Source organism: Crinia signifera, chromosome 5, assembly GCF_055691185.1.
Source record: "Crinia signifera chromosome 5, ASM5569118v1, whole genome shotgun sequence".
NCBI lineage: Eukaryota > Metazoa > Chordata > Amphibia > Anura > Myobatrachidae > Crinia > Crinia signifera.
The window spans coordinates 133796782-133823066 of NC_139221.1; the positions used below are offsets into that span (position 1 = coordinate 133796782).

The 26285-nt window shown below is 43.2% G+C and overlaps 1 protein-coding gene and 1 long non-coding RNA gene across 2 annotated transcripts in view; both read right to left on the reverse strand.

The window, feature by feature from the left end:
* The window catches only part of LOC146079551 (uncharacterized), a 438622-nt gene that overhangs the window by 275321 nt on the left and 137016 nt on the right, over positions 1–26285 (reverse strand). The gene's annotated exons all lie outside the window — the stretch shown is intronic.
* Positions 1–26285, reverse strand: part of LOC146080604 (glutamate decarboxylase 1-like) — a 124486-nt gene that overhangs the window by 35043 nt on the left and 63158 nt on the right. Inside the window, exons 3-7 of the mRNA XM_083188075.1 lie at positions 18348–18497; positions 11721–11963; positions 10879–10969; positions 6549–6661; positions 4880–4995 (exon numbers count right to left, since the gene is read on the reverse strand). Of these exons, the coding sequence (XP_083044201.1) occupies positions 4880–4995; positions 6549–6661; positions 10879–10969; positions 11721–11963; positions 18348–18497 (713 nt within the window). The remainder of the gene's footprint in view (positions 1–4879; positions 4996–6548; positions 6662–10878; positions 10970–11720; positions 11964–18347; positions 18498–26285) is intronic.

Here is a 26285-nt window from a genome sequence, read left to right on the forward strand (position 1 = left end):
TTGAAACCTTCAGGTCATAAGCATTAAGAAAAAATAAATATATTTTTATTAGTATAAATTTCAATCTATTTTAGCTTCATTTTGTGTATTTTCTGCATTTATCTGCAATTAAAGCGGTTTACACTTTTTGATAGGGTGTTGTTTGCTACAGCAGTGATGATGCGCAATGGGGGGTACTCTGGTTGTAGCAACAGCATTGTGTGCCACTGACGTCATACCCTGTAATTGGTGAGGGTTGGGCAGGAAGTGGAACCTGACTGCCAGCATTTAGGGTGGTGAGTACATGTTATTGTTTGTGTCTGGCTTGAAAAAGCATATTGAAGGTGCTAAAACGTTGCTTAACCATTTGGATAATAGCCTGTGGTTGTTTGTATTTCTGTGCACAGATTTCCATTGGGGCACATGTGGAGGGCACCAGGTGCACCACTGCATAGTGGACTAAACCAATATATGTGCGATATCTTACATACTGAAAATCACATTGAACAAATTAAAATCTGATGTGTGTATCCATTAAAGAAATATTAGATCTAGTCATATACATTTTGACACAAAGGTTTTACAATATTTAATTTAGTTGTAATTATTTGGGATTTTTATTCATAATGTATTTATGGTTATCATACATGTAAACTAAACATATCTGACATTTAACAATTTAATGTTTGTTTAATAATAATAAAAATAATAATATATATTTGACTATAGCCATGCATGGTTCAATTGCTGGGGTGCCATAAAATGACCTCTTACAGATATCCCCAAAGGGGGGAGAAATGGCACTTACCAGGCTTCACAGCAATTTTGGTGTATAGCTCAAATTTATTCAAAGAAGTTCAAGCTGACGTTTGGTCCATGCAAGTACCTTTCCCACAGCTGGTTCAGTAACCCAAGGTCAACAGTTGGTCCATACAAGAATGTGGACGTGGGGACACTGTTGACCTTTGTTACTGAACCAGCTGTGGGAAAGGTTCTTGTATGGACCAAAACATCAGCTTGATCTTTGGACTTCTTTTTTTAGAAATTTGGATGTATTGCTCAAATGTATTTGAAATCCCAGGAAAGCAGGGCAGTATCCACCTGTCAGCTCAGCCAGCAGGTGGGCAGGCAGGCAACTGGCGGCAGCGTGCGGTGATCGGCAGGCAGCCAGGCTGCATGCAGGGACTGTCAGTTGGCACCTGTGCAATGGCCAGCCTCCCCTGTTCTGGTCAAAATACATGGGTAAGATCTGTTTTTTGCCGCTTGTTCCCAGTGTTTTACCCCTTAAAAACCATGCTAGAATTATGGGAAAAATCAAGGGTCAGTAGACCTGGGGATTTTTACCTTGTCACCATATCCGCTGACAAAAATCCAGGGTTCATGCACATGCAAATACCCGCAATTTTTTAGGTTGTAGGAAAAAGTCTGGTAAGTGCCATTTCCCCCTTTGAGAATATCTCTTATACCGTGTTCGTACTGCGAGTGAGAAATACACAGCTTTTACCCGGCATTAAAATGACGGGGAATGGGGGTCCCCGGCATTAAAATGCCGGGGAACCCCATTTTCACTTCAAGGCAAATTCCCGGGTGAAGAAGAAGTTCTAACCGGTAATTTGCCTTTTAACACGGGTTTTTATGCAGTGGCAACGGGTCAACCCGTGTCTGCATACCCGGATCTCAAACATAGGTAAAAAGAAGGATTTTACCCATGTATGAGATCCAGGTATGCGACCCGTTCACACTGCAAAAAAAACCTGTGTTAAAGGCAAATTTCCGGGTCGACATTTGAGACCCGGAAATTTGCCTGCAGTGAGAACGGGGTATAACTAGAATATTATCTATTATCCAGGAGAAACAGCACCTCTGCAGTAGTAATTTAAATGAGTAGTAATTTAAATGAGAAGACCATTGTGTAGTAAGTGACTAGGGTCATAGTAAATAAATATATGTTGCATGCATTTCCACAATTACAATTGTAGAGAATTAACAGGCATCTCCATAAATATATCCTGAAAAGCTTTTGAATCAAAAATTGCAAAATCATTTGTGTTTAACAAGGTTAAACCTGACACACCCGAACCTGCACATCTCTACTAAAAAGGTGTTGTATTCTTCCCTGGGGCTCTTAAATGCTGTTTTTCCTGATAAGAATTTCCACACACAGAACAGTCAGATCCTAAAAAGTTATAGTTTATCACATGACCTACAGTACTGCAAGTTTCTGTGTCATATTTACTAGAAGACCGTACCCGTTGCCAGCATTATTTCATTTAGCACCAATAAAAAGTATACATTTTATTAGATCCCTTTCCCCCAGACAAATACATTTATTGTGTGCCATTTTCTATCACATGCATGAATATGATTAAGAAAATTTGGTTACACCTTTAGGTATGCTCACCTCCCCATTTAATCAGTTTTCATGTCCCAAAAAAATCATTATCCCAGGTGATACTATTTTGAAGACTAAAAGTGCCCATACGCAAGTGCAATTTTGGCTGATTTTGACCAATTGGGCCAAAATCTGCTGAAAATTGGCAAATCACACATGTTTTACCTCCGGATCCGATCCAATGTGAGGTCCTGTACGCATCGGACCAGAGCCAAAGATTTTTGGCCTGTACTATAGATTTTTTTGTAACTGCAGCACCTGCAATATATCATATGTAAAAGAACCGCATATGATATATTGCATGTGATCCAGCCGCTGGTATCTGCCAGGTCACTTGGGGGGTATTCAATGTTAATCCTGCTCCCGCAGCCATCTCCTGACGGGGGAGATAGCTGTGCGGCCCTATTCAATGCTGTCTTCCCCGACAGCATTGAACAGGGGTTCTCAGCAGAACGAGCCCGACATCACAAGCTGTCGGGCTCGTTCTGCCGAGAAAAGCTGGAAATAGACGAGCTCCCGGCCGGAGCTCGTCTATTTCCGTCCTCAGCTCGCGGCCACGCCCCTTTCTCGCCGATCGGCGTCCGGGACATTGAATCCCGACCGCCGAGCTCAAGTCGAGCAAAGTGAGAAAGGGACAGGGGCACAGCTGTCGAGCTTGCTCGACAGCCGTACCCCTGACATTGAATACCCCCCTTGCTGTGGGATCGCATGCGATGGACAATAGGGAAAGAAGTATTCCCACACAGAACAGATACATATTGAGTTCATTAAATAATTATCAAACCAACAGTCACAAAAGTATTTTTCTCTGTTATATGAGATAATTTATTAATGTCGGAGGTGCCCTCAAGAAATTGAATACTCATGAAAGAAAAATTTTGATTGTGAGAGGCAACCAATCCGTTAACAAAGATTTCTTGTGGGAGGCACACTTTTTTACAATGACTAATGGCCCTAAATCAGATCTGACCGCAGTACAAATTTGTTCTCAAAATGGGCAAAACCATGTGCACTGCAGGTGGGGCGAATATAAAACACATATAAGGCCTTATTCAGATCTGAGCTCAGTACTAATTTGTTTCGGAAAATGGGCAAAACCATGTGCCCACTGCAGGTGGAGCAGATGTAACATGTATAGAGATTTGGGGGAGTTATTTTGTTTCTGTGCAGTGTAAATACTGGCTGCATTATTTTTACACTGCAATTTAGATTTCAGTTTCAACACACCCCACCCAAAATTTTACTCTCTCTGCACATGCCCCACCTGCAGTGCACATGGTTTTGCCCATTTTGAAAACAAATTTGTACTGCGATCAGATCTGAATAGGGTCCAAAGATCAATGATTTAAAACATAACTTTTAATTCCAATCTTATTTAAAATATATTGGCTATATAGCTCAGAGACATACAAAATATTTACACACAAAATCAAATTGTAATAATATTATATATATATATATATATATATATATTTTGTATGTCTCTGAGCTATATAGCCAATATATTTTAAATACCGTATATACTCGAGTATAAGTCGACCCGAATATAAGCCGAGGCACCTTATTTTAAAACAAAAAAATGGGAAAGCGTATTGACTCAAGTGGGACCCTCACTCGAGTATAAGCCGAGGGGGGCTTTTTCAGCATAAAAAATGTTCTGAAAAAGTAGGCTTATACTCGAGTATAGTGGTAAGATTGGAATTAAAAGTTATGTTTTAAATCATTGAACATTATTCATTGTGAAAAAAAGTGTGCCTCCCACAAGAAATCTCTTTGTTAATGGATTGGTTGCCTCTCGCAATCAACAGTTTCCTTTTGTGAGTATCGCATGCGATGCAGGCATGCAATACCTCGCACAAGTGTATGGGGGCTTAAAGCTGGGTACACACCTATGGATTTGTCTGTCAGAAAACAAAATCTGGTAATAAATGGGACCATATTAGAATCAAACATTTGCTCCCAAACAATGGAAAACAGAATATGGTTGGTCAGAAAAATTAATGAAATCCATTTCACTTTGCAGCAATTGGTTGTTATTTACTCCCATATATTACCAGGTGTTTTTTCCCACCAGACAGATTGGACAGACAAATCTTTTAGGGGTGTACCTAGTTTAAGGCTAGACATATACAGTACCTAAATATTAATCTGTCCAATCTTTTTGGTGGGAACAGAAATCTGGTAACATTTGGGAGCAAATGACAAACAACCAAATATTCAAAAAACATATTCACAAAAAATGCCAGCATCAGCCTCACATTTGTTATATAAATTCAAATAAAAAAACAAGAATGTAAAGAAGATTATATTTTCTATACAAGGTAAACATTACAGGTCCTTATGATGGATAAAAAGGTTTGCATGGCAATTTCCACACCTATATTTGACAAATTCACTTGGCACTGAAAGAGTTAAACAGCTTTAACCAATTTATCTGAATGACTATTGTCTGCTTTCCAGCATTTGGGTGCGGATTTCTTCCGTATTGTCATCAGCCTGGTTACATACATGTTCTGATGTAAAAAGGACAATCCTTGGCAGCACTGCCATTCCCTTTGTTTTTACTGCTGGGTAAGACTTGTAGCGCGCTGCTAGAATACTGTACATGTTAGCTATTGATCCACCTATGGATAGAAAAAAAACAAATGAATAAATAAGTAGGAACAGCTGTTTATGTGCAAATACAGAACGATACAGATGCCAATGTTCAGTAACAATCAATATATTCAAGATAATAAAGCAAATACATGGATTTACTACAGTATGTAAAAAACAATTACAGTATACTGTACATTAGAACTCTTATTGAAAATCTAAATACATTTTAAAAACCTAAGAACTAAAAGATCTATATGGCAGATATAGTTGAGATGTGGGAAAATTTGAGGCATTCCTCATTATACTGTATCCATGTGAAAATAAAAAGCTTACAACACTATCTGCTGGGGTCAAACTACAAAACATGACATTTCCGCTGCATTTAAGTATTTTTATTTTGGGGATGGGGGCGTTATTCATTACACTAAATAGATATTATGGCATTGCATATGCTGACCTTTTATATGTCTTAGGTGCAGATGTATTATAGCGACGCTTATCGCGCTGCTAGATGTATCAACATCTTGTCTGCCGAAGCGGGGGAGCGCTAACTCTCCCCTCTGGCGATGTCCCCTCCTGGAGATAGCGCATCAGTTTACACTGAAGCGCCGTCTCCTTCTCCCCGGCCGGCTGGACTGGGCATACGTGGGATCTCGCTACTCACACAAGATCCCCAGCGCAGCCCAGAGCTAACAGCAGGGACAGCCTGCTGCTGGCAAGGCCAAAACCAGCATCGGGCGGAACGGTCAGCGATGCTGACCATTTATACATTCGTGCTGCTATCATTTAGATAGCGCTCCTGTCCTTTACCGCACGCTGGCTCCTTAATACATGGGGGAGAAGCGGTATCAGTGCACATAACGTGTGCTGATACCCCTTCTCCCCCCCATACCACATGTTCATACATCTGCCCCTTAATCCTTTGATTGCCAACATCTGTGGGATGCCCAAAATCTCCGCAAAAATTTTAAACACTTTAACCCTTTGAGCACCAAGTGAATTTGGTGCTCAAAATCAAAATGGGTGTGAAAATTGGCCAAAATTTTTTATTCATCATATTGACATTAATAAGGGAAATGGTGGCTGTTATAGGCACGTAGACCCACTGGTGTGTTCTACAACTCTCAACCCCGGGTGCACAAGGGTCATTGCTCCACCTTAGATGGAAGCCAGTCCAGAGGAGGTCATTACCCTCAAGTTTGAATCAATCAGTTATAACAGGTACATAGTAGGGAAAATTTTGTTTAAAAATGAGAAATTCAGCCTTGATGGGTGTGGTATAGCACGCAGACCATAGGGATACAGTCATTAGTCTGAGGTTGGAATCCCGACTGCTGGGACTCAGACAGTGGGGCAAGCATAAGGAAGCCCCTTGCAGGCTTGGTGGCAAGCCACCTATTCTATTTTATCTATGGGTGTAGGGTTTTAACAGTCGGGATTCAGACATTGGTGAAATGACAGTCAGAATCCCAACTGTCGGGAGGCTATCCATCACCCCTTTGATGCAGTAAATAATCACGGTAGTCTTTAATAGGAATCGAACTTTGTAGAGTCTACCTTATAGAAAGCATATATTTACCAGGAGAGAATATTCCATCAGCTTCATTTTCTCTCCAGCCAATCAGCTCATGCATTTTCTTGATCAATAAACTCTCTATAATAATAAAAACGGGTGCAATTTCATATGTAAACCTAAAAAAAAAAAAAAATGAAAGCAAGAAAGTTTTAAATGCAAATTATCTGTAAGGATAACAAGTCTTAACATTATTAACACTTTTTTTTATATAGCACACACATATTCCGTAGCGCTTTACAGAGAAAATTTGAACATTCACATCAGTCCCTGCCCCAGTGGAGCTTACAATCTATATTCCCTACCACATGTACACACACAGACATTCTAGGGCTAATTTTGTTGGGAGCCAATTAACCTACTAGTATATTTTTGGAATGTGGGAGGAAACCGGAGTACCCGGAGGAAACCCACACTAGCACATGGAGAATATACAAACTCCACACAGCTAGAGCCATGCTGGGAATCAAACCTATGACCTCAGAGCTGTGAGACAGTAATGCTAATCATTACACCATCAATGCTGTCAGGGGCTGGCTGGCAAGTTTTAGCCTGGGGGGCAAGATCAGAGCACTGGCCCATAAGAAACGGATGATCCTTAAATTAATAGCAGACAATCCAGCATGTCCGCCACCACTGCACAGTAAACATAGTGAGCCTACCAATATGTGAAAGACGATAAAGGTGCACTTATTGTTTTTAAGAAATATCTTCATGATTTCCTTAACCATATCATAGTAATGGTAATGGTGATGGAAAAAGATGTTTGCGGTTATCATAAAAATTTCTTCTCTATGTTATCTGCTATTACACAGAGATTCAATGTAAATGAAAAATTTTGCTAGTTTTAGCAAATTTGACACTTAGCACCTTGGACTGCACTATGTCAGGGGAAATGGTGGGAGAGCAGAAGAGAGGAGGAACAGTGGGAGATGGCAGAGCAGGAGAGAGGAGGAATAATGGGAGACAGGAGAGGAGGAATAGTGGAAGACGGAAGAGGAGGAATAGTGGGAGACGGGAGAGGAGGAATAATGGGAGACGGGAGAGGAGGAATAATGGGAGACGGGAGAGGAGGAATAGTGGGAGATGGGAGAGGAGGAATATTGGGAGATGAAAAATAGTGGGAAATGGGAGAGGAGGAATAGTGGGAGATGGGAGAGCAAGAGAGAGGCGGAATAGTGGGAAATGGGAGAGGAGGACTAATGGGAGATGGGAGAGACAAAGAATAGTGAGAGATGGGAGAGAGGAGGAATAGTGGGAGAGGAGAAGAGAGGAGGAATAGTGGGAGATGGGAGAGGCAAAGAATAATGGGAAATGGGAGAGGAGGAACAGTGGGATATGGGAGAGCAAGAGAGAGGCGGAATAGTGGGAAATGGGAGAGGAGGACTAATGGGAGATGGGAGAGACAAATAATAGTGAGAGATGGGAGAGAGGATAATTAGTGGGAGAGGAGAAGAGAGGAGGAATAGTGGGAGACGGGAGAGGCGGAGAATAATGGGAAATGGGAGAGGAGGAATAGTGGGATATGGGAGAGCAAGAGAGAGGCGGAATAGTGGGAAATGGGAGAGGAGGACTAATGGGAGATGGGAGAGACAAATATTAGTGAGAGATGGGAGAGAGGAGGAATAGTGGGAGAGGAGAAGAGAGGAGGAATAGTGGGAGACGGGAGAGGCGGAGAATAATGGGAAATGGGAGAGGAGGAATAGTGGGATATGGGAGAGCAAGAGAGAGGCGGAATAGTGGGAAATGGGAGAGGAGGACTAATGGGAGATGGGAGAGACAAATAATAGTGAGAGATGGGAGAGAGGAGGAATAGTGGGAGAGGAGAAGAGAGGAGGAATAGTGGGAGACGGGAGAGGCGGAGAATAATGGGAAATGGGAGAGGAGGAACAGTGAGAGATGGGAGAGGAGGAATAGTAGGAGACGGGAGAGAGGAGGAACAGTGAGAGATGGGAGAGGAGGAATAGTGGGAGACAGGAGAGGAGGAACCATGAGAGATGGGAGAGGAGGAATAGTGGGAGACAGGAGAGGAGGAACCATGAGAGATGGGAGAGGAGGAATAGTGGGAGACAGGAGAGGAGGAACAGTGAGAGATGGGAGAGGAGGAATAGTGGGAGAAGTGAGAGCAGGAGAGAGGGGGCATCTATAATGCAATGTCCCAGCACTCTAAGCCCCTGCTTTGTGTCCTAGACATATTGACTCCAGCACTTGCTGCTCTCTCACATTAAGATCAAACAGCGCAAACCCCCCCACCCCACACACACCTTACCCCTTTTACACACAGCACCCCCCACCACTGCTTTTACAGAGTGCACTCCCCCACTTTTACACACAGGACACCCTCACCACTGCTTTTACACACATTACACCCCCTATTTTACACAGAGTGCACCCCCTATTTTACACAGTGAACCCCCCCTATTTTACACACAGTGCACTCCACCTCCCTACCTAATTTTAACAATTTTACCTCACACATACATGTCAGCGCCAGCGGCAGCGTGGTCTTCCATCCAAGAGGCACCAATTTCCCTACAGCAGCGGCTGGTCGGTTCTTCTTCATAGGAGAACAGCTTGTCACAGTGGCAGAAGCTGCCGGGTCGTACATCTGAACGGTGGCGGGCTGCAGCGCATGGGTGCTGAGGCCACGCCCACCGCTGAGTACCATGACTACAGTCCTCCTCTCCCGTGGCCGCTAGTGAGTACGGCTACACTGTCCCTCAGCGCCGCGTTGGACCAACGAATCTGGCCATAGGCTTTGCTGTCCGGCGTGTTTGCATATCCAGGGGATTAGGTGAGCGTTGTGGGGCAGCAGGACACAGCAGCCTGTGCCCTGCAATGCACCGGCTGCACTGCCGGTAGTTCTGCCCCTGCAAGTGACTGCCCATGGGAGAAGGGACTGCTGCTAATGTGCAGCAGCCCTGAACCATCACCCAGGACCATGTTTAAAGTTTAGATTCTGCCTTTAATGATGCAAAGGCAGCTCCTGCCGCTGCCAGCTCCCGGCTGAGCTACGTTTTCCCTGCCCCCTTATGAAGCCCTCCTAAGTGGCACATGCAAGGTTAGCAGCGGCCGCATCCAGTAGCTGAGTAGCGGCCGCATCCTTACACTGACAGCCGGGGAGGGAGACAGAAGATCCGTCTGTCAGTGCGGCCCTAGTGCTGCATAAATGTACTAGCCCGGGGGGCACATGGCACCCTGCCCCCCGGCCCAGCCCGCCTCTGAATGCTGTCCCAACACAATGTTACAAAAAAATATTAATTTCACTTTAATTTTCATGAAGCTTACTTTTATAACAGCGTCAGAATCACTAGATAGATACATACTTTAGCTGCACTTATTTGCATAAGTGATTACTAAAGCAAAGGACAGCTCTTGGGTTAAGAGCTGTCTTTTGCTATGTTGTGTTGTCCCAAGTGAAGGAGGGATCATCGACAATCGGAATCTCGACTGCTAAAAGCCCGGCCCACGGGCAACAGCTATTCTCCCTCGTGGGGGTCCATGACCCCCATAGAGGGAGAATAAAATAGGTGGCGAGCGTAGCGAGCCAATGTGCCCACAGCATTGCAAGCACAGCTAGCACATAAGGGCCATCGTTGCACTCCACCTGCTGTCTGAGTCCCCACAGTCGGGATTCTGACATCGGGCTAATGACTATTGGAATCACGAATGTCGGGGTGTTGTACCACACCCTGTGTCCCTGGACTTATGGGTCAGAGACCTGTAGGTCCCTCTGCGCATGCGCAGAGTGATGGTTCTGACCATGGAGCATGTTGGGAAGGATCAGTGATGGATCCCTTACACAGCGCTGGCGATACCCTCCGCAGCATTGACCCAGCATGCGGACAATCAAGCATGCGAAAATTCAGTAAAATAACCTGCAGCTGTTGATGAACTACACATCCCAGCATGCCTTGCATCAGTTTCAGCATGGGCACATAGCAAAACTGATGCAAAGCATCCTGGGGTGTGTAGTTCATCAAAAGCCAGAGGACCATTATTGTCCAGCCCTGCTTTAGAGCATCCTGCCCTAAAACTTTAGTGCAAAGATAGATAAAAGAAATAAGAAAAAATAATATTCCTAATTTAGAACATGTCCAATTCCCAGTTTGGATAAATAGGAGAGATGAGTGGGTTTGGGTTTTGCTCGGATCTCAAAGCGGGATCTTATTGTCAAAACATGTGACAGAAGATACCCAATTGGAAAAATATGAAATTGCAATAATTTGCTGATAAGAACCCGCTAATCTCTAATAAGTAGGCATTCTACTGTACTTGTACCATAGATGTAGCCTTAGGCAGGCCAAAATGCTCATCAATATACTTAGTTTCATACATATTTGTGTTAGCAGTTGCAGTCAACCATTCACCAGCTAGTCCAACCATGTCAAGTCCACTGGAAAGTTGGTTGAAATACCGAGGATGTCCTATAATGGATGAGAAATCAGATCTAACAATAGTGAAGACAAAACCTTTAAAAAGGCATAAAAAATAAAAATACAATTTCTATTTTATGTTTAGTTCAGAAAACCAGCGGAGTAGCAATGTGTATCTAGTGACATGTATATTAAATGGAAGGCTAGGGGCAATGTACTAAAGCGTCTAAAAAGGTAGTTCGCAACCAATCAGATTCTGTTTATCATTTCCTAGGATGCAAAAAGAGAAATGATATACAAAATCTGATTGGCTGCTATGGGCAGAAATCACCTATTTTCATTTTTAGAGCTTTAGTAAATTTACTCCCTAGAGTAGGTTAGTGTTTTGCAAGCATATGTGTACAAATCTTTAAAACTGCATTGCATATCAAGCTTTACATATAGGGCCTTATTCAGATCTGGGCTCAGTACAAATTTGTTATGAAAATTAGCAAAACCATGTGCACTGCAGGTAGGGCAGATGTAACCTGTGCATAGAGAGTTAAATTTGGGTAGGGTGTGCTGAAACTGAAATCTAACTTGCAGTGTAGAAATAATGCAGCCAGTATTTACCCTGCACAGAAACTAAATAACTCACACAAATCTAACTCTCTCTATACATGTTACATCTGCCCCACCTGCAGTGCACATGGTTTTGCCCATTTTCCAAACAAATTTGTACTGAGCTCAGATCTGAATAAGGCCCATAATCAGGATAACATGAAACGTAAGGCTATGTGTTAACATGAATAAATATAGATACCTGTTTTTACACCATATTTTAGGGTATCCCTACAGTCTACGAGGATTTGTTCCAAAGGCTCTGGCTGATCAGATATTTCCAAATTAAATCCTTCCAAACCTTCCAGCAGCTGATGAGGGTGATGGAAGTCTAATACTTTACTTTCCCCATCATATGTCCTCTTTATATAATTAAAGAGAATATCAAAAATTTCTAGTAAAAAGCTTTCAGTATATTTATCTCCATTTCTTGCAGGGAGTAAATCTGTTTAGAGAAAGTCATTAGAGGAAGAAAATTAGCTATGCAAGAGTGGTTTAGTAAATACAGACCAGTGAACAATGTTACAGTAAATGTGTTACAATGTCACAATAAAAAAACATATGCATAATGTAGTAGAATTGGTATAAATAGAGAATATTGATGTACTGTACTAAAGAATTTAAAAATTAAATGTTTTTAAATATAATAGATAAAATATGCATATGCATCAGTTTCAAGTGATCCAACTAAGAAGAAAAGAAAATTAACTTGAGAATCAGAGATTAATAGGAGGGTCCTGTAGCATCAGAGCCGGATTAACAATGGGCCTAATGGAGCTATAGCTCCAGGCCCACTCTCCAAATAGGCCCATTTTTAAACTGAGAGTCAGGGCTTTCCAACGAAACCAGCCTCGCGTCGCTAGCCCCCCGGGAACCGGAGATACCCCCAGGCAAACCTGGAACGTTTTCCCCATAGGATAACATGGGACCCGCTAATTCCGACCTCCACCCGGTTCCAACGGCTGCCAGTTCCCGTTACAGCATCACAGAAACTCGAGGTTTATCTCAGTCGAACCCAAATCGCTGGGCCTTCAATCTGATACCTGGTCCATTGGTTCTAGAGATATTGCAGGTAAAACAATTTTTTTTTTCATTTCTGAAATGTAATTTCATGGCTGTTCATGTTGTTTGAGGACAGATTTCTCTGGAACCAAACGGCCCAGTTTCACGGGACCAAAATCATTCGAAGGCTACATGTAAATGAGTCAGTTGGTTCCGAAGATATAGCTGGTTGTTTAAAGGGGGGCTGGGGGTGGTTTTCTCTCCCGCTCACATCAGAAAATGCAGGGACTAGGCTGGTTTAAAAGGGGCCAGTCCGAGAATGTCCCTGCATGATCCTGGGACCATATTCCCTGCATTTTCTGGTTCGAAAGGGGTATTATTTCAAATTGCCTGGACATGCTGTGCTCTGAATACGGCCGGGCAGCCCCCTGCTCTCTGCCCGGCTGTTAATGGCTGTCATTTCTGCCCGGTGGTGACTGTCCCCCAGTTACCACGAGCAAGTATTCCCCCTTGGCAATGAGCATGTAATCCCACATGGCAACGAGCATGGAACCCCATGTGGCAAAATGTGAATTTTGCCTTAATCTGTATGGCATAACATGAATTTTGACTCAATCTGTGTGCCATAGTGTGAATTTCGGCTCAGTCAGTGTGAATTTTGGCTCATTCCATGTGACATAATGTGTAAGAAGCAAGTACAGCATAAGGGGTTACTATTGTGTTGCATGATTTGTATAAGGGGTATATGGTGTGGTAAACTTAGGTGACCACATAAAAGGTGCTGAAATGTTGTCTACCAAGTTTCGGCTTTCAGTATTTTTTTATGACTGGAGTGCCGCCAGGGCCGGCGCTACCCACTCAGCAGCTCCTGCAAAGCAGGGAGGCGCCATGCTGAAAAGGCGCTGTCTCCCTCCCTGCTCTGCTAAAGCTGCCTCAGCCCTTACTGTCACTGCCTCCTGCATGCCGCCTGCAGCGCCTGACTGACAGCGGGGGGCGGCAGTATGGAGAGGCTGAGCAGCTCCCTCTTCCTCACGGACACTTGCGCTGAGGCATGTAGCGCTGTCTGTGAATTCCTGGATGACATGTCATGTCCGGATCCGCCCCCTACCCATTGCTCCCTGCGCCTGTCAGCTGTCAATCAAATGACGAACAGGCAGCAGCACCGCCTCCCCTTCCTTCCCTCTTCTCGGTGTGCTCTGCCAGTGCCGCTGCCAGTCCTCAACACTCCGCCCCCTCTATCTCCTCCCCTCTTCTTCCATCTCCTCCTGCTCTCCCCTTCTTTCCCCCTCAGTCACGAGAGGGGTGTAATGTGCTGCACATACTTTTTGTACTGCTTTTGGATCGCATCGCACACACATTGCATGCATGCAGTGTGATGCGATCTAGCCGATAACTATGCGATTCTCGCAGCGTGTATGGGCACCTTTAGTGCCTGCAACATTTTGTGGACACAGCACTGAGATGGTGTATGCATACATGTACATGCACCCGAGATCCTCCATAGGATCGCATGTTGCATACACTCCCACAATCGGGCTGCAGCTTGTTGCAATGGCAATGTGAAAGGGCGCAAAATGTATGGTTTGCAGGAGGGCGCCGGACACCCTAGCACCGGCCCTGAGTGCCGCCTCACCCCGCAAGTATCTTAGGACATCGGCGTCCTGCGGGTGCACCTTTGGAGGGCACCCACCAATATATCTCCCTGCCTTTTCCAGGCATATATAATTAGTTGAAAGTATTTACACAAATAGAGACACACCCATGAGCTGACCACCCAACCAGAACACTGGACACGCCACCCACATTATTAGGTGCTGGCCACAACCCCTATTATTGCGCATAATAGGCCCTTAATCATTTTCAGCTCCAGGCCCATTTAGACCTTAATCTGGCTGTGTGTAGCATACTTACTACTTTGTGGGAGCAGTCAAGCTTCTCACATTTTGCATGTCATTGGGCATCGGCCTTAGCAGACAACTTTGATGGAATTACATTGTCAATGTCATGACTAGTGGCAGCAGCTTCAACTCTAGGAAGTGGTCCCTGATAATGAAATAATGTGTTCTACTCCTCTGTTTCTGCATCAACACGCACCACCACTGCACTTATACGGCCGTACAGGGCAACACCGCTGGACTTATATACAGCACAAAACAGTGCCCCTTTATTTTTACAGTACACAGGACAGCAAACCTGTATTATTATTTCTAAGGTGCACAGCACAGGAGGACAGCGCAACCCTGTACAGCACAGAACAACCCCCCCCCCCCCCCCCTTACAAACAGCACAGGAGGACAGCAGCACCCCAAAACTGCATCCTGATACAGACTCTGACCTGTGACTTAAAAGCAGTTAAGTCACAGGTCTTCAACCTATGGCCCTAAAGATGTCGTGGAACTACATGTCCCAGCATGCCCTGACAGTTTTGGCATGCTCTTTTAGGAAAAAATGTGGCAATGCATGTTAGAACATGTAGTTTCACAACATATGGAGGGCCGCAGGTTGAAGACCCATGAGTTAAGTGTTAAGTGGATATGAGCCTACTGGTTTACACTACTTGGTAAGCAGAATAAAATTATTACACACAAAAAGTATTAATGTGAGTGCACTGAAAGTCCAATTTTAGTCCATAAAATATAACTTTTCATAATCTTGCATAAAATTGGTGAAATATTAAAATATAGTTAGTAAAGATAAAGAGAAGGAATAATAGAAATTAAAACATAAATAGCTGCTGCTGATCTGTGTTCTCATTTTCAGGGGTAAATTGTCCCTGTATGCCTGTGATGTCTAAAATTTACTGTATAACTGTTAAATTGCAATAATAACTGGCTTTATGTCTAGCCTCTCAATGTTATTAAGTATCTGAAAAGTACTCAAAGATACTTAATTATGTTGCAAATTTTCTTTAACAGTAGCAGTTATACGTCAATAGTTATTTCAGAGCTCTTATGCCCTTGGTGCAGTGATTCACTTGTTTAATAAATATTCTGTGTTATCATACAATTTGTACCAGTGTTTTAATTATTAGGTGTGACAATTGTAGGGGGGCGGTTTCAACACAATTGCGCTGCTAGGTATGATGTATATAAATGACTCTGAGTACAGCTATGTCCGACCAAAAAAGAAGAACACTGGACACGCTGAATGATTTATAAATTTTTATATAAATGTAAAAAAAAAAAAAAAAAAAAAAAAAAAGGGAATTAACACATATACATACACGATATAACTATAAAATGCACCTAAATAGTTTAAAAGCATATAGGGTTAAATTACAAATGATCAGATGTGTCTCCAGAGTTTGATGTGGAAATCCCACTAGTGAGAGTGGCTCAGTTCTGATCCTGGTGTGTCCAGAATATATTATATATTTATGGTGAAGCAAAGTTATTTATCCTGCAACAAGATGTTGCTAGTGCCAATTAGCATGTATACATAACATGCGCTAGGTGGAAGGCAGTTCATCAAACAAATAGATTTGGATAATTAGATTTCTCACCCATAGATGTTAATGGTGGCGGGGAGCTTTTTAGATGTCGATAGCTCAACCCTAATGCAGGTTTTTCCAGATGCGGGTTCAAACAAGCAGGTTGCTCCGTGCAAATAATGGTGATATGGAGGGCGCTGATAGCGCTGCTACGGGTGTCCCCAATATGATGATCCGGGAGACCGGCCATACGGTGGTAGAGTTCTCCCTTTCCGGTGTAGCAGTGTGACCAGCCGGCACCGTAGGAGAAGGTATAGTATTGGCGGGCACAAGAGCTGACCGGCGGCTGCGTGGAGAATGGATGTCAGGAGTGCGGCTAGCAGTGAGCCGTGCTGTTAGGCTGAAGGCGGGACCTTGGAGACACGTCTGGATTAGGTGTGACAATGTTTTGTGTGTCAGTGTGTTTCAGACAAAGACCGTTTTAAGTCTCTTATTAAAATTTGCACCATAATTAAGTATCTTTGAGTACTTTTCATATACTTAATAACATTGAGAGGCTAGACATAAAGCTAGTTATTATTGCAATTTAACAGTTATATACAGTAAATTTTAGACATCACAGGCATACAGGGACAATTAACCCCTGAAAATTAGAACACAGATCAGCAGCAGCCATTTACATGTTTTAATTTCTATTATTCCTTCTCTTTATCTTTACTAACTATATTTTAATATTTCACTAATTTTATGCAAGATTATTAAAAGTTATATTTTCTGGACTAAAATTGGACTTCGTGCACTCACATTAATACTTACCTTGTCTATAACTAAGCAGTGGGTAGCACCTCCCTTATTAAAAAATTATATTAAAGGGAAAGGAAAGTTACCAATGTAGAAATTAATAGACTGGTGCGGGTTTTTTCTATGTTTTTTTATTTATTTAAATATTTCAGTTTTCAAAGTTCTTCTATGTTTTTGTAAGCATAAAATTGCTGCTTACCGAGTGGGGAAACGCAGCGTTTCCCCACTCGATAAGCAGCAATTTTATGTTGCTTACCAAGCCAAGCTGAATGCATGCAAATAGATGTGTTTGCTGACACATCCATTCAGATGCGGTCATATGGGAAAAATCCTTTGATGGCCACCAGACTGGTAGGGGCATTATGTGTGTAAGCGCCACTATATGGCGTATTATGCATGTGAGCAGCACTACAGGGGGCAATATGTGTAAGTGGCACTAAAATGCCATGGGGGGTTGGCAAAATGTTAAATTACTTAGCAAAATTCAAAATATAAAGCTGCAGGTTACTGATGTGTCAGTGTACACACATCTATTTTTTTTTTTTTTTTGGCCCTGGCCCACTCACATGCGGTGGTCACAGAGTCAATCAAAAGATAAAAAATAAAAAATTAGTTGAAACACTGCGAAAATAATACTGTTTAATAAACATGAATTATTCCATGGTGCAACCATTATTATTAGCGCAGTGTTTTCACCAATTTTTCGAAAATCTATAGTTAGGTCATTGCCTTTATATTGTAGCATTACGGTATGGGGCATAATGTGCAATGGGCATTATGATGTGTGTGGCATAATGTGTAAGTGGCATGTATAAGAAGGAAAAATTACTAGGGGTGGGGCACCGAAAAATACAATTGCACCATGTCACCTACCTACTCCTCTGACCCTACATATAGGGAATGTAATAGATTATCTACTTCAAGAGCAGTTACCAATTCCAGGCTGCTTCGCTCATACTCTGGACCTATGTTTCTGTAAAATAAATTAAATATATAAATACAGATGGGACCAGACTGTCAGTCCGCCAGCTCACCATATCAGAAAAGCTGGCGGATGATGGGAAAGCACGAGCATCTCACGCGCTTGCCTGTCCCATTGCTGAGAATGGAGCGTGAGCATCCCGTGCATGCGCACCCTATTCTTGGCGGACCTGATGCATGACAATAGTCGCACCGGGAGCCGCTCCAACGAGAGCGGCTCCATCTGTATAAATGCACACAGACACGGTCACATCAAGGTGCTTCAATAGACAATATTTTTTTCTGTTATATAGGACAAATAGGACAATTGGTGCATCGCACAACCCTTATTTGCAGATCATGAAATGTAGGCAAATATGACAGTAAATCTTGGTTTGAGGAGCATAAACATCATTGACGTTCTTTATATTTTGTTAACTTGATGGGCAATTTGCTTTTGCCTACAAATGTAAATGTTGAAAAAATGATTAAATGGCTTAGCATATGGCATTTTGATCCCTGTAGTAGGTTAAGCTTCACAATTAGTTTAATTGTCCATATAAGCATTTTGTCCAGATGGTTATTCTCAAGTCTTTTGATCCAAACATGGAAATCGTAAATTAACCCAGATTTTACCTGAAGCAAATATATTGGAAAAGTCCAACGAACGGTGCCCATGTCCTTTTGGATCTTCTCCTTCATTCTGCACAGCAATGAACTTCTCCTTCAGCCTCTTGCTCTGGCCATAACCTACTTCAGCTTGACATATCTGAGGAGATTTATCTACTGTGGAAACAAATAGAATAGAATATAAATGGCAGTAATTGGTCTATAGCAGCAGTTCTCACTTTTTTTCTCTCAGACAGGGATTCAAGGAATGTGAAAAATCAGTTGAATTCTATTTTACTTCAGACTCCTCATAACACTGGCCTAGACATCTGAGTCGTCATCAGGCAGGTCTTCCCCCACCCCTGCCTCTTCTGTCACACCTACCAACCTCTTCTACTGCCATTGCTCCCACCAGCAGGCTGCATTCCTGGCTCCCTCATCTACAGATATCCAAGTCACAAGGCTGGCAGCGAGAACATACCCTCAAACAGTACCAATTTAGCCGGTACAGTACCATTTTTAAACGGCCTGTTCCGGCAGAATTCAAGTGTACCGAATGTAGCGGTTTTCTTGGCTGCCAAGCACCCATTCCCAAGGGCGCATTCTGGGTCCCTGGCTAGCGCGATGCGTCATGCCATCACGCACCGCACAGCATTCAGGGGGACAGGATCTCAGTGCATCTGCTAGCCCTCTCTTGCATGCGCAGTGGCGTTTTCTGGATGCCAAGCGCTGCAGAGAGGAGAGCTAGCACAGCATGGGGTGCAGCGGCCGCGAGAGTGATGTGGAGGGAATGACTGCAGCAGTGGAGCCCAACTGTGCATGTGTACCACCCAAGGTAAGGGACGGCATCCTGCGGTGCACCCCTGCACCAACGTTTGCCTGATGGAAACCCCCCACCCCTCTTCCCCCAACACCGGACACATCCTCCCATCCCCTGCAATAGTCCCCACTTCACAGATGCAGACTAGCCCACCAACGGTGTTTCAACAAACTTCACACCAGGGCTAGAGAACTACCCTACAGCAGCCAACACTTGTTAAGTAAGGCTGTCACTACCACAGTAGTTGTACTAAGGTGCACAATACATGCCCACTTTACCCATGGCCACGCCCTATTTCTGGGTGTGTACCGATTTCTGCCTTTCAGATGTTGGAGGGTATGCGAGAACACACCTGATTCCTGGGGCTTCTTTAGCCCTGCCATCTCCAAAGTCTTCACAGCAGTTATAAGCTTTAAAACAACCACATAAATAAAATTGAAGAAAAAAATAAAAGACCACACCACATGCAGGGTGACCACATGTGTGGTGACCATTCTGCAGTAACTTGCTGGGGTCCTGTAATAATTTTTATTGTCTGATGACGTCCCAGAGTAAAATAGTTTGAGGATTCCTGGTCTAGAGGGTGCTTCTCCCCAAACATAATTATATATACTTTGCCTCGAGCTACAGATGTGTCCATCTACATCTACCCTCCCTGATTAAAACAAAATCTAATTTGCAAAACAATTTGGATAGGACGCACAAGCAGCTTATACTAAAAGGTTATGTAGCATGCCTATATATTATGTGAGACCACAGCTTTAATCTACTACATGCTAGAGTTTTCCTAGAACACACTAATGTAACATGTAATGCATCACAGTATAATACATATATTTTAGCACTTCAGAACACTTGGTTTCTTTTTTATCTAAGTAATAATTTACACAGTTTTACCCCTGTAACACTCCAATCTTTCACTAGTAAAGTTTTGTTGGGCTCACTTGTGGGTGTCCCAAGCCCTAGGCTCAAACCCCTAGAATGTTAGGGACTATCCTTGTAATGAGGCTAATTGACACACACCATAATGCCCCTTATACATTATGCCAGACACCTCTTAATACCCATTTCAAATTTTAGGCACACCGTAATGCCCCTTACACATCATAATGTCAGTTATATATGGGATGTGGTCAGCATCCGGGTAGTCGGCATGTTGGAGTTCAGTATACATAACACCTGAAGTCTGAAATCAGTAGTCAGTAGTGGTTTTGAGTATGTACTGATGGGATAGCCTGGAACAGTTCCACACCTCTAAGTTAGTGTCCCCCTAAGGAGATTAGGATAAACCTATTTTCTAAGAAATGGCACCATGGTGTATACAGCAATGGTGGCTTACATGTACATGTGGAGATTTCAATCATATAAAAAGGTATGTTTTCTCTGACACTGACTCCCATCACCATTAAAGAGACACATATGTTTATATATGGTAGCCTTGTATGATTCTTACAGTAAGATGAAATATGCAGGCACATCAAGGTTTCAAATATAAAAGAGGTTTCAAATATATGTGGAATATAGAACAATGGATGATGGGCACTGATTGGCTTACAGGAAAATGTCATTTACAAGCTCATTAAGGTTTCTTTTGTTATTTCATCATGGATAGCTACTGTAGCATGTAAAGCAGAAAAAAACGCTCCATGGTGCAATATATCAAAACGGACATTCTTTTTGATAATGTATATTGCATTATAGAGAGTTTTTCATGAGAACAGGAAAGTATTGAAAATCATCTCATAAGTAGATACATATTGAACTTATTCCATATGGCGCTTACCAGTGAAAACACCTCAGCATGGGATTTTGGGTTTATATTCTATTTCTAACGTTGTCTTGACAAGTTGTAGCACTAAACCTGGGATAGCCAACTCCAGTCCTCGAGAACTACCAACAGTTAACGTTTTCCATGTCTCTTCACAGAATCACAAGTGAAGTATTTAGATCCACCTGTGGATCTTTTAAAATGTGTTAGTCAGTAATGAGTGCACCTGTGTACCTGCGAGGTGAGCTGGAAAACGTGAACTGTTGGTAGCTCTCGAGGACTACCCCTGTACTAAACAACCTGTTCGGCTTAGGGATAGTGCTTTTTTGCCATAGTAATTTCTGTTTTGCTTCTGCGTCTTATTCACAAAGCAAACCAAGTGAGATGCATGTTCATCAAAAAAATACCTCCCGGGCGTTTCAGGACACATCTACTATACCATACCCTATTCACATCCAGCATATATACAGAAACATTGACTATTTGCATTTCTTGTTCTACTACTACATTCCAGTTGATATTCAGAATGTGCACTAAACCAACATCACAAAGGATTAACTCAGGCAACTGAATGAATTGTAGTAGTTTCTAAGGTATTTGGAAGCCAGAAAATTCAGCATGGGTAGAACTACCATTATACAATAGGCTTAAGACTGAGTTGCCGGTCATCATTAATATTATTACAACAGGTTATAACTCTGCAGTAAATTTCTATTTTTTACATACTAGAATAGTAAGATAACAGAATGCAAAAAAATACATCTTTCATTCAGAAACCTCTGTACATATTTAGGAGTGCAGTTGAAATAGGAGTGATAACCCCATCTGTAAATGAAAATGTCATACGCACTATGAGTCTGATTCAGAATCGATTGAATCTTCAGTGGGTAATAGGTCTTCACTTCAATAAACTTCCATTTCAAAATGTCTTTATAGTCATGCATGGGAGTCACATCTGGGTCAGTGTCATTCATTGGACATGATGGTTCAAAACTGAAGGGTTGGAACCAACATTGCCCAGACCCACCATCACCAGACACAATCTTGGGTCTCTTGACCCTGCTATCCTCTCCTCCATGGAGACTTTCCTCCATGACCTGCCCCAACAGACTGTCTTTTCTCTAACTCTTCTCTCACCCCTTTCCTCCACTCCGTGGCCTCCCTCTGACACTCTATACCCCAACCATGGCCCAACAAACTTACATGACTTTTACAAAAATATGCTCGCTCTGCTGAACACCTTGGGAGGAAATCTCACTCTCCGGCAGACTTCGTCCATTTCAAATTCCATTTCAATATTCTCTCCTCATACAGCGCTGCCCTATCCCTCGCCAAACAATCTTTTTTTCAAATCACTAATCTCTTCGCAGTCATCCAGTCCTTGCCATCTTTTTGAAGCTTTCAACACTCTCCTTCGCCTTCCCCCACCCGTCCTCTCCAGTCTGTCCTTAACTCTGCAGTCAGGCTTATCTTCCTCTCCCGCCGCTCTACTTTATCCATTCCCCTTCAACAAAATCTGCATTGGCTACCATTCCCCTACAGAATCCTCTTCAAACTCCTCACACTTACATACACAGCCATCTCTAATTCCACTGCTCCATATTTCTCCAACCTTGTCTCCATTCATACTTCCTCCTGCCCTCTACGGTCGGCTGACTACTGTCATTTCTCCTCCACGCTGATCACTGCTTCCCACATTAGAGCTCAGGAGTTCTTTGCCTGCGCTGCACCCCTTCAGGGGAACGCATTCCCTTGCTCCATTACACTCTCCCCAACTTTGCAAAGCTTCAAACGGGCACTGAAAACTCATCTACTCATTAAAGCGTACCCTTCCGCTGCATAACTTAGTTCTAAAGGCTTTACCCCTTTACATCTGCCACATTCCTTGACCATCTCTGCCTGCTTATATTCTGCTATCAAGCCACCTCCCACCTGCTTGCACCTCATATAATCTGTCTGTCTCCCCTTCCTACTAGATTGTAAGTTTTTCAGAGCAGGTCCCTCTTCCCTTCACATGTCACTCGCTCTCCCATACTGAAACACTCAGCGACCATCCTCGTCCACATACTCATTGCCATCTTTGGCTACCTGCCCCTAGCAGTACGCTGATGAAGTCCTCACTACTTACATTTAAGCTGTAATGTGTATTGAATTGTGGCGCTCTGTTACTTGTACTCTATTTTTGTTATTCCTTTACTGTAACGTTACGTTTTGACTCCCTGTACTGTTTCTATGTATGGCACTGCGAAACACTTGTGGCGCCTTATAAATAAAATATATAATAATTCTTTACCGGTAGTCTGCTACAAAGCAAATAATTGTATCTTTTGGCTGCAGATCGGAGTAAGGATCAGTTAATCTGGCACTTGTCCACCTGATCTTAGCGCCCATAATCCTAGTTTTCTTGATCATGCTCGCTGACCTGTGCAAACCAAATTTTAAGCACATGTTTTGTACAATGTTTTGTTCTTTATCCAGATGAAAAGGTCAAAGCGACCTTAAAACATCTTTATGGGACAAGAAATAGCACTATTTTTGCAATTAAAAAGTCAATAGAGTGCTGCCTGGTTCCTTGTATGAGGAAACGCTGCCAACTATATATTATTGTATATACTTATTTACTTTACATTCCAATGTAGTTCAAAATAAGGAAGAGCAGCTCAATTAAGTATGTAACATGCAGTGGCGTAATTTGGGGTGGCAGACCCCGAGGCTGCTTGGAGGAGCCAGTGCCGACAGGGTCTGTGGTGCGCCGGGTGCACAGGCTAAGAAGACCCACAGGCTAAGAAGGCAGTGCGTGATGTGCTTGGCGGCTGCTTGCTTCACTTGGTGAGAGACACAGCAGGGATCCCCTTCCACTGCTGCATTTAGCTCCGGCGGCAGCAGGGCCCTTTCAAATACAGTGCTGGCTTGTGAGCCCAACCAGAGTTCGTGGCCCGGCAGCCGCTATGATTGGCTCCCGGGCCATAATCTCTGATTGGTTAATGAAACGGCGCGCATTTGAAATGGGCGAGCAGACGTCGACGTTTCAAAACATGAAGTATTTTTATCAAGACTTCATGTGTCCTGACAAACAAACAAGATACAAAGTCCGCACAGCGGCGGGACCAAACATATATACTCACCAGCCCAACTAGACCTCATCCGGACTCAGAGTGCAGCAAGCGCTCCACCTCCAGCCGGAGGATGGTGCACTCACCAATGACATCACCCTGTCACCCCCCGTTGGGTGGTCCCATAAGCTTTTTTGTTACGCCACTGGTACCATGGCACTTGTTTCGTCAATTTGCTTTTAGAGAAGAGGCTCGAACAGTCAGAGGGATGGCCACTAGGATGCAGAAATGTACCAAGCAGTGTTTTTCCAAAAAAACTATTTCTATGCCGATGATTACCAGATCAATTTATATGCTTGTCAAGAACTAAAACAGGAACTGAAAAAAGGTTGTTGGGTGAGGAGTATGGGAACTGGAAATTATCTTGTTATCCCTATAACAATGTTGCAGTGGAAGGTTTAGTCAAGATCATTACAGAAGCATGCACTCAAGTATGGAGCAGTAATGCAAGGAATGGCTTCATCCATTGCTCATTGCTATTCTGACAAACAGTCCCATAGTTTGACAAGAACCATAGCCTTTGTAAGAGTGGTAATTCATGCTCAATGGAATAGCAATAGACAGAGCTATGGTTAATTTTTAACGAATATAAAAAATAAGTGTAAAAATAAATATGAATGCAATAAACGCAACATGCAACCAAAAGTGGTGGGCTTTGGACCACTTTGCAACATGAAAAAGTAGGTAAAGAGCTACATACAGATGGAGCACCTCTCAGCCAGTGCTGGGAATCGCCAGATTCCCTTAGCTGGCAATCTCCGGCAGAGAGGCGCAAGCATCTCACACGCATGCGCGGCCCCGGCAACACTTTCTCTGCCCATCTCCACTTCAGGGAGACAGGCAAGGTTAGAGGGGAGCGGAGGGCTCCGTCTGCAGTGGGCGGGCGGCATTTACTTGTTCGCTAGGCAGCAAATATACAATGCCTAACAAACAGGCCTTAATCTGTTCTGTCCTGGGAGACCTGCTAACACCTGCAATAGGAAAAAGGACGGCTCTTGTCTAGTATAGCTCAGCCGGCACTGCAGCAAGCAACAGAGCATCCACCTCTTGTGCTGGACTGTGAGATGGGACCCACCAATGAATGAATTAATTTATGCTGCAGACGGTTGAATCTTGTGAGTCTGACTCTGAGCCACCGATCATTGTTCTACTTGCCTCCGGCAACTGGGATGAACTTACGCCTCTGGTTATCATGAGGTAGTCTTAAAACATGCTCAATCACACACAAAAAAAGCATAAAGTATGGAATGCTAGAGTGCACAGTTTTATAGATAATGGATAGATCACATTTGGAAGGACAAAAATCTGTTTTTCATGTCTGATCAGAACATCTCTAGGGCCAGTTTATCAATGGGTTAAAAACCGTTACTAGCAGCAATAACTTTTCTGTGTCTTTGCATGTACAGACGCGAGAAACTTTTCTTTGGAATTTTTCCCCAGAGCATAAGCATGGCGTCAAGATAATTATACATATTTGCAGAACTTGGAAGAAAGGTTCCTTGAGATGTGATATTTAAGTCTATGATATAATTCAATATAAATAAGAACTGGTTCTTTTAGCTAACTCTTCTCTGGGTCAGGCTTTTTCTAGCAGTCAAGCAGACCACAACAGAACATTCTTTTTAATTCAGTAATTTACCTTTTTGAAACTGGTTTACACAGTTCATCCAAACCACATATACCTCCCTCCCATCCTGTTTTTTGGGGATGGTCCCACATCCCTCCCTGGGCTGGCAGGGTCCTGCGGCCAGGGGGGGGGGGGGGGGGGGGAGGGGGAGTTGGGTGTGACCCCAGTCTTCTGCCCGGGGGGACAACAGCGATGCAGAGGGTGAAACTGGGGGTGTGGCCCTAGGCCGCAGCATCCCCGTGAGACCACGCCCCATTTTATAGGCTATGCCCCATTTTTGTCCCTCTTCCGAGCCACCATAAGTTGGGAGGTGTGCATACATGCAAGTATCATCCAGGTAACCTGGCCCTCCAGCTGTTATTGAACTACACATCCCAGCATGCCCCAGCAACAGTTTTAGTATGGCCAAACTGCAAAGCATGCTGGGACGTTCAGTTCAACACCAACTGGAGGGCTGGAGGACCAAAGGTTCCCCATCCCCTCTCTGAAAAGTAGAATCTGATTGCTATGGGCAACACCTAACAGCGATCTCTCAGTCAGGAAAACAAGCACTAAAAAAAAGCTACTTAAAATGTATAACGACATTTGTCTACATACCATAAACCTGAGAAAATATGGAAAACAAAATAAACTTGGG